The sequence below is a fragment of the Mesitornis unicolor genome, unplaced genomic scaffold (genome assembly GCF_000695765.1).
Source record: "Mesitornis unicolor isolate BGI_N332 unplaced genomic scaffold, ASM69576v1 scaffold37025, whole genome shotgun sequence".
Lineage (NCBI taxonomy): Eukaryota > Metazoa > Chordata > Aves > Mesitornithiformes > Mesitornithidae > Mesitornis > Mesitornis unicolor.
In genome coordinates this window covers 206-9434 of record NW_010186812.1, presented here as the reverse complement: position 1 = coordinate 9434, position 9229 = coordinate 206, and the positions used below count along the sequence as shown (strand labels likewise).

Genomic DNA, 9229 nt, shown 5'->3' with positions numbered 1-9229 from the left:
AGGTTTTTTTTCCTCTTCCTCTCTCCAGTGTTACTGGCATGAATGCCTTCAATACTCAATTGTATTTATTTTTTCCTAGTAGGTTGAACCTTTATCGAGTAGTTGTCCAGTCAATGCACTATTACAGGTTAAAACTCAAGTAGTTTTTATTGCTGTTAAATATCGGACACCGCAGAAAGATAAAGTGGTCCCTTCTTGATAATCCTGTTTTCCATGTAAATCCAAACTAGGGAGGAGATTGCCTTAGATGAGAACAAATTGGGAAGAGCTCTCAGGCTGTCTGATCTCTCTTGTCTGCTTTGCAAAAAAGAATCAGATTAATGAACGTAATCAGATTAGGGCTAAAGAAGGGAACATATCTGAGGGGCATCGGAACTATGCTGATACCAAGGAACTCTATGGAAAATCAACATTAAGGGCCTCACATTGCTGTATCATCTAATTTAATGGGAGCAAGTAGTGGCTTTCAAGGAAGTCCCGAATGCTGGCAAGAGGAGCATGGGTTTCCAGAGGGCAAAAAGGGGCTCTCAAAGCCCTGGTTGTAGGGAGATGTTGCTTGAGGTGACAGTGATGTGCAGAGTCCACTGGCACATGGGCTCACGTAGAAAGACAAGCAGGGGGGGCTTCTTTGGACACGGGGTCTGATGCAGTTAGATCAACCTAAAATAGTCTCTGTTCCCAGCCCACTGTGTTTTCTATAGAACAATGCTGACAAAAAGGAGAATGTACACCAAAGAGGCAGAAACAGCTACGGTTCAGAAAGACAAAAACGAGAGAGAATGGCAAAAAGAGGATATAGCTGGAAAAGGAGGGGGAACGTGGTCAAAACAGAATGAAAAAGAAGCATAGAAGGGGAAATGACAGAGTAATATTAGGTGCTTAATGGTGATTTTCCATTGCTCCCAGCAAACTGAGAGCAGGGTACACTGTGCCAGCACAGCGATGTTCCACCAGCCCCTGAAGTGACAGCCCTGCTACCTGCTGATCTCTGTAGAAGAGGCATTTTAAGTGTCCTAAACGAAAGTAAATAAGAAGTGGACATGTGTACACAGGGAAGAGAGGGAGAAAGTCAAGAACTTGAGGGGAAAGGGCACTTACGGTTTCTGTTCAGATCCATTTTCTGCTTCTTCAGTGCCAATTGTATCTCAGCAAATACCTGTGAGCAGAGAACTTCGCTGGAATCAAGAGGTACTCTGGGTTTCTGCTTTCCAACACAAAATCTATCTCTTCCTCAGAATGCCCAGGTTTTTCTTGCTGCATTTATTACCCTGTTTGACTTCTAAGTTCTCTGAGAGAGTGTCCTGTGGCAATCAAGGGGATATTTGATGTGGGGTCTTCAACATACAGACATGAATAATAATAAATATTGTTAATGAGAATAATGAGAAGTAATATTATAAGACCTGAATCTGATGTATCTCAATTTTCTAAGTTGTTTTTTTGTCTGGCTGATTAGTCTGGGAATCTACAAGCTCTGATCGAGGTTTTCTCCCTTCTTAGGGTATTTATAAATTCTACTCCCGTGTGGCTTTTCTGGATCTGGTAAATTGTGAGTGCCTGCTGTAGCTGTAGCCTTCCACCTGGGGCACATAAAGTCTCTACTTATCACAAATTTTCATAAATTGTTCTGGCATTTGATTGTCTTGGAAGCATCTACGGCTCTGTAAAACATGGTTCACATCAGTTGTTGGGATCAGACGCTGCTGCATAGGCAGAAGCTTATGACAAGGTTGTTTTAAGCTTCGTTTCCATATAAAGCAAAGCTAAAAATAGAGGGCGAATGGTGGAGGCCCTGATTTCTCTGTGTGTCTTCCGTAATGCAATCAGCTGCACAGAGGTTTAGCATATCTGAAGACAGTTTCCTTTTGAGATGGGTGAGGCAATTGAATGCTAGCAAAAAAACATGGGGAGAGCTAATGGGATGTCACACCTACAGGGATATAGTGATGTGAGACATGGAAATGTCTGGTTGCAGTAGTGGGTGGTGCAGGGAGCTCCTGCCCGGTCCCAGAGGTTTGAATTGCAAAGGCGCAGGTGACTCCAGCTCATGGCTGCTCCCAGTTGACGCAAGAGCGCGCCAATCCGTGCAGTCCCGCGGTCAGCTGCGCCTCTCCGGGAGGCCGCTGAAAAGTTGTGTGCGCGCGTGTGAACTTTCTGGGCTTCATCTGCATGACAAAGTGTGTGCGTGTAAGCCTTCTGCAGAGCTCCAGAGCATACGTGTCATGGGGGTGAGCCCGGGAAAGCAGATGTCCTGAACACGCCCCTCCCACGCGGGGATTAGAGATGCTGGGGGAAAAGCAGAGGGAAGCTGGGACACACCTCCCTGACTCACTGCCAGGGACAGCAGCAGCTTCTGCAGGTTCAAAGGGCTCTTTGGTCAAGTAAAACCCTGCAGCTCCATTTCCAGCACCCATCCCCTTCTTTTTGGTTAAGCAGAGAGCAGGAGGATGGCCTATGCTGAGGAAGACAGGTAAGGTGCTGTGGAAGAGGGGATGGATGCGCAGACATCCAAGCTGGATGGGGCTGGTGAAATTGCATCGCTTTTCCTCGCCTTGTTTTCCTCTTCTTCCTGCTGGGCACTCAATAAGTGTCAGGCAAGGGCTGCTTGGAAGTAAACATCTTATTATTGAAGAGGAATCTGGCCATCTGCTTGTGTCAGGTGCTGGTATTACGAAATATGGTGACCTTGGGAGAGGTTATGGGCCCGAAGAGGCAGATATCGTGGTGTGGAGAGGCACAGACGTATGGCGGTGTGCCCCTCTCCGAAACATAATGCTTTATCTGCTTGCTGGGGTATGTCTGCTCTGTACATGGATTCGCTTTCAACCAACCTAGAAGCGCAATGAGGGTGGGGCTTTTATTTCGTGCCATAAAAGATCTGTCATTTGTGACAGTCCTGTGTTTTGCAACAGATGCGTTTCTCCAGTGGATGACAGCAATCACTATAAAGGGGATTGTGTTTTCGGCTGATCCTGTGATTTAATCCAAAGCGATGCTACTGAGCACTATTATTAGGTGTGCATTGATGGAGACGGAGTAGCTATAGGGGGCTTTGTGCCGCGTGTATTAATTCAGGCTGTCAAAAACCTCGCACAGACCTCGGGCTCCTGCAGTTCCGGGCTAAACATCACATTTGGTGACCCGCAGGTCAAACTCCTCCTCCACCCCTGCTGAGCAGGTATCTCCTTTGTATTTAGAAATTATCCATGCGTGCCTTTGATGCTGGGCATCCAGCAGATTTCTGAAAACTAAATATTGCAAGCAGGGCACTGCAGATTAGTTTTGGTGTCGCTGTACTCTCAGCACTGGGGACAGCTCTGGTGCATCCGAAGCCTTTGGGATGGAGAGGGCCCCGCGTAGCCGCTGAAGCTCCTTTTGGGCAAGGAGGGTTATGCAGCACTGGAGTTTTACTTCTTTGCCTAAGAAATATTTTAACAGCTACCCTCAAGCTCTGCACAGATCAGTCAATCCCAATGTCTTCAGCAGACTTTGAATGTCATTGATCCTGCACTCCTAAAATTTATGGAGACACAAGAATAATATCCATTCCTTAATGCTATTTTGCAAGGGTGTATGCATTTAAGAAACAAAAACAACCCAAAACCCCCAAACCTGAAAGCAGGAGATTAATTGTCAAAAGGAAGGGCAGATCCTGGTGACCTCGTTCTTGTCTCACGTCTGCCACAGGTACATCAAAAGCTTGGGTATTACATTTAAATTATCTTGGTTCTCTCTAATTTCTAAATAAGTATTACAGTTATTCAACTGAGAAATTATGGGGGAATCACTCATTAGCGTATGTAAAGTGCTTTTAAAGCTTTTCTCTGGGAGAACTGTAGTTGGGCAAGGGATAATACAGTCAGTCAAGTGTAGGCTTCATTAATGTCACTCATAGCATTGCTTATTTCAGGAGCTGGAAAATTCAACAATATCTTATGGTAAACGAGCTCTTTCTTGTTTCCAGCCTTTTCCTTTGAAAAGTATTTAAGCTAAGTTACTCTTTATTTTAATCTGTGAATATGGAAGTTGCTTCTCCTTGGATTGCAGGTTTATGGCATACTCCAGTATTTTTGACGTAGTTTGTAACTGGGAACATAATTTTGATGTATCAGATATTGGACAGGACTTATAGGAGGAGCTGGACAGCTGGGAGATTAAAAAGCTCACAGAAAATACCTGTGCAATCATTACTTACCCTGTCATCATAAAGAAGGAAAAAACATAGAGTTGAGATCCCGTATTTGAATATCTGATACTCCAGTTACAGGAACCAGTTGTACACTGACAGCCAAATCCTCTTCATCAATGGCCTGAGACCTCCTGGAGTGCTGAGCACCGTTTTGAAAGCTTTTCCGTGTGTCCTCTGAGGCTGCAGACAGCAGAATCACAACATGACTAAGGCTTGCAGTTCTGGAAATGAGAGACTTGATTTAATAATAAAAACAAAAAGAAAAGAAACATTCATGAAGCAGACAGTGGCTGCTTATCGGCATCTCCAGTCAATTTTACATCACCTTCAACCTCGCAGTATCTGATTTTCTCACCCCTTAATAAGCAGATCAGCTTTCCATATAGGGAGCCTGGTGCCCCTACCTGTGGTTCACTCTGTGACCCAGTCCTCCACCACAAACAGCAATTAATTCTACTCATCAGTGGTAGCGGTTGAGTCGCTATCAAGAAATGCTGCTGGTACCCTGGCTTTGGAAGAGTTTCCAATCAACCTTGATATTGACTTTCAGAAGGTATCTGCGTTGACCTATTGGAAACAGGATTAGGGGATTATTCTGCTATTGATTGTATTTCAAAACTGTGATTAATGCATCTGATGAATACTGGGCTGACAGGCCTAAAAATTGAAGTCCACTCTCTTCCCATGAGACCAGTACACAACAGGCAGTGTAATGCCAACTTCCATCCCACCTTCCAGCACCGTGCCTCAGCACTGGATAGGAGGTGGGTTTTGTCGAGGTATTTGAGCAGTCACCATCTTAAATCAGACGTCATAAGCCCAGGAGCCCGAATTCCTGATTCTCCATCTCTGTAGATGATGCTTTCCCCAGTAATCTACCTGTTGCAGGGCACAGTGGGACAGCGTCTACTCCTTTGTCATGGGCTGGACATCCCTGTGCGCACACGCGCAGGCTGCAGTCTCTTGGTCTAACTGTGCTTTTGCATTCCTTCAGTAGCTCAGGAGGGACCAGACCCCATCAGAAGCAGGAGAGGTTATGCCTCGTGACATTTCTGTGATCTAGGTGTCATTAGCCATTCTTCTGCTGGAGAAGAAAAAAGTATTCAAGTTATTTGCCTCTGGCTGGGGGTAAAGTATGAGGTTAAAAATGAAATGTCTTCAATAATAGCAGTGAAGCTCCTATTATTTTTGTTTTAAGTTTCTTTGCACCTTTTCAGGACTTTTATCCTTTAAAGCTCTTTCTTCGGGTGGGCTGATAGCCTCGCTGACCTCTGCTCCCTTTGCAGAAATAGCTATGAGGTGTATAAGGAAACAGCAGATTGGTTACGTGCCCGCACCGTCCAACGCCCGAAGATTGCCATCATCTGCGGATCTGGACTGGGAGGTCTGGCTGATGCACTGGATAACAAGACAGTCTTTCCTTATGAGGACATCCCTCATTTCCCCCGGAGCACAGGTTAGCACAACCCAGGGCATCACCAACCCATCCATAGGCAACGTGCTGCAGAGCCTTACAGTGAGATAAGTCACGGTGCCCCACTTGGCATTGGTCTGCAGACCAGTTCCTCAGTGGTGAAATGTGTGTTCACAGTAAAAAAAGTGCATATTTCTGTACTATGGTATTTATTTAGCTTTCAGCCTCCAGTTTCACGCACCTGGCCCTGTTGTACTGCATAATCATCCACTGACAAATCCCCCTAAAGTCAGAGACCTTGAGACCTGTAACCAGAATGACACCCTATTAATTTCCAGTTGCAGGGCACGCTGGCAGACTGGTGTTTGGGGAGCTGAACGGACAGCCCTGTGTGTGCATGCAGGGACGCTTCCACTATTACGAGGGACACTCTGTCAGCGCGGTGAGTTCTCCTGGAGGAAATCATTCGCACAGGGGGAGATGTGTTACGAAAGATGCACAAGTAGCTGCCTGCTTTGCTATCTAGCTGCAGGAAGTTTGCTCTTGCAGTGGACTTACATTGCTCTTGCAATGAATCTTGCTCAGATTTTCGATTTCTCCCCCAAAAATGAAATTGGGAGTTTGAACCAGGAGGCAGCCAGCTTCTGCGAGGTGAAACTGATGCTGCACAGCCACACAAAGTGGCTGGCCCTGCTGTATTTGCTGGGGAAAACAGTGTACCATACAAGGCACATTAATTTACGTGCTTTAACTTAGTCATTTTAATCATTATTTAAATCAGTAACCAGGAATCTTTGAGTGATAATAATCTGTTTGAATTTTCTTTTGCATTTTGTCTTCATTTTCTTTTGCATTTGTATAGGTTACAGCTTTTTTTTCCCCTAGAAAAGTCTCCATGGCTGGTGTAACTTGCTATACTCTCCCAGTTAACATACGGAAGTATGTGATGTTTGTGTTTGTATTACCTGACATCCACTAATGTGCATTTCTGTTAGAAAAGACCAGTAATATTTATCTACTGGCTGATAGTCTTGTGTATTCTTTTTTATTTGGATAGCTTTGAGATTTTACTTGTGGCTGAGGCTGGTTTACATTTGGATACAAACTATAATACTTGGCACCATTCAACTTCTAATAGAAAAAAAGCCATTTTAAATGCACTTGTTACAAAACTAGGTTTATCAAGACATGTTTGTCTATTAAAATTAACTCATTTTTAAAATAAATTATTACCACAGATAGGAAATTTTCTGCTCGCAGCTTCTTTGGCATTTTAGAGGTAGCAGATATCATCCCAATTCCTTCTTGACTCCTCAAAATCAAACTTCTTTTTCTTTTCCATTTCCCAGTTGTTCTTAACTTTGGATAAGCAGGCTGCTAAAGTGAACTAACGAGAATAAAATGAAATCAATAAAACAATCTCTATGCTTCTGTGAAATACATCATTGCTGTAAAAGGCTGGTTTATCAGTGACACTCCAGGTCCATGTGCATAAGTAGTTACTTCAATCAGCACAGTGGCTTGATCTCTGCAAGACCTTGGCAGCGAGGAAGAATTACCTGTGTATGCTTTTTGTGCCGCATTTCCTTGACCTTACTGCAACTGTAGGAAATGTGGACTTGAATCTTAATGGTATTTATTTCAAGATGAGGTTTTAATATGCTTTAAAAAATAAAAATCTTCCTATTTAAGTTAGAGGAATATTTAAAATTGGATAAAAAGTTGTTTTGTCTCCTTGTAGCCTCATATGGACCCTTACCTGCACCATGCAAGCTGGCCACCAATTGTGACACTGCAGATGTAGCAGTAGCAGCCGTTGACAAATCGCGATACTCATTGCATATGTGCCTTTGGTTCTTGCAGGTCGCCTTTCCCATCAGGGTCTTCTTTCTCCTGGGGGTGGAGATCCTGATTGTCACAAATGCTGCTGGGGGACTGAATCCCCACTTCCAAGTGGGGGACATCATGCTCATAAGAGATCACATCAGCACGTTTGGCTTGGGGGGACAGAATCCGCTGCGTGGACCCAACGATGAGAGGTAAGAAAGCATCTTCCCCTCCCAGAACTGGGCAATGTAAACATGCAAGATATTTTAATGAAGGATTAATGTTGCTGCCTTAAAGCAGCTACATGGCAGGTTTAGTCTTCCAGCACACATCCGTTACTGCCTTTTGCTCCCATCCTGATTCATCTCCTGCTGTCCCACACTGGAGTTCAACTGGTGCTGTAGCTAAATACAACTTTCCTAGTCCCTGGCTGGCTCCTCAGCCCCCATATCACCAGTTAACTCTTTCTTCCTCCAGCCGCAGCCTTGGACTGCCAGTTAAGCCTGCTGGCAAATATTTACTGAGGTAGAGTTTGGCTGCAGGTGCCCACAAGGGAAAAGTTAAAGCAGTAGCTGTGTGTGCTGTGCCACCTGCCTGCCTTCCCCAAGCACCTTCTTTGGCTGTTCCTTTCTCTTACAAGCCTATAAGGATTTTACATGCAAACAGAAGGGTTTTTTGGTAAAAGCAGGCTCCTGATCCTTCTCCCGACTTGGCCAGCTGTACCGTATGCTAAGGAGACCCACTGCAGTCTCTTCTTGTCAGTCCCTCTCTCTGCTGGTTCCTCTTGCCTGAGTGGTGTGGTGAACTGCTGTGTCTCCAGCCGTTTCTGGTGTGGTGGAACAGATAGGACAGAGGCCAGGCAGTAAGTTGATAGCAGTGCTAAAATAAAACCTCAGTCTTCTGATGACCACGTTGTATCCAGGTCATTAAACTGGGGTGTCTTTGTTAACAGCATGTATCCTAACCCATGGGCTGCGGTTGCCACTGGACGTGGAGTTGCTTTGAGCAGGAGGTTGAACTGGATGACCTCTTGAGGCCCCTTCCAACCTGAATTAATCTATGATACTAAAACCCCTCCAAAGCATCATCAGATGGGTAGGGTGGAAGGCAACCAGCACCAGCAAGGTCATAGCACTGAGAGGAGTCATGCCAGATGGGCCAGTGTTTACAGAAAGGAGAAGCCTGTTGGCTCTCAGATGTGGCTAAAAGGAGTGTGAGGACACATCCACTGCAGCTTCAGGCTGAGCGAAGGAGAACACAGCAGGTGTCAGGAAAGTCAGCACGGAAGCAGTAAAGATCCAGGGCTGTCGGACTTATGGCAGGAAAGAAAGGCTGGGTTGTGGTAAGGAGATAACAGCAGCAAGAGTTATTTCCTAATCAAGCTGGCAGGAGAGCAGCCAGATGAAGGCCAAGTATACGAAGCCGCAGGACAAGCGTCAGGGGTGGTGGAGGAGGTGGTAGTTTGAGCAGAGTGAGTTTAGATAACAAGATTATTAAATTTATTATTGCCGTGGTACCTTTGTCTTGAAAAAAGGGACACGTTTGCAGGGCAGGCACCCGGACTGTCCTGGGATCTTTTCACAAAGAAAGTTCTGGCTGAGGATAAGGTGGTCTGCTTGGCTTCTGATTATAAAGTTACTTCCTTCCTGATGCAATGCCAGACCTGGCTTCTGCTTCTGAAGAAATCTGAAAGGTGCTAGCAGCTACCTCCAGAGAAATAAACGCTGTTCTGCAATTCAAATGGCAGGAGGACAGTACCCATCTGAAGTGGAACATCTTTAGATCTTCACAGGTATCGG

General features: G+C 45.1%; 1 protein-coding gene across 1 annotated transcript; it reads left to right on the top strand.

Moving 5' to 3' along the window:
• Nucleotides 1-2447: 2447 nt before the first annotated feature.
• Nucleotides 2448-7646, top strand: PNP (purine nucleoside phosphorylase). Its single transcript, XM_010185254.1, has 4 exons — nt 2448-2470; nt 5476-5645; nt 5942-6045; nt 7467-7646. Exons 1-4 carry the CDS (start codon nt 2448-2450, stop codon nt 7644-7646), a joined length of 477 nt encoding a protein of 158 aa, XP_010183556.1.
• The last annotated feature ends 1583 nt before the right edge of the window (nt 7647-9229 follow it).

What these genes read in the sequence shown, in the direction of transcription:
- PNP (XM_010185254.1), top strand. Translation starts at nt 2,448, where the DNA reads ATGGCCTATGCTGAGGAAGACAG. An exon ending in TCATTTCCCCCGGAGCACAG is followed by an intron (nt 5,646 to 5,941) that starts GTTAGCACAACC and finishes ATTAATTTCCAG; the next exon opens with TTGCAGGGCACGCTGGCAGA. An exon ending in AGGGACACTCTGTCAGCGCG is followed by an intron (nt 6,046 to 7,466) that starts GTGAGTTCTCCT and finishes TGGTTCTTGCAG; the next exon opens with GTCGCCTTTCCCATCAGGGT.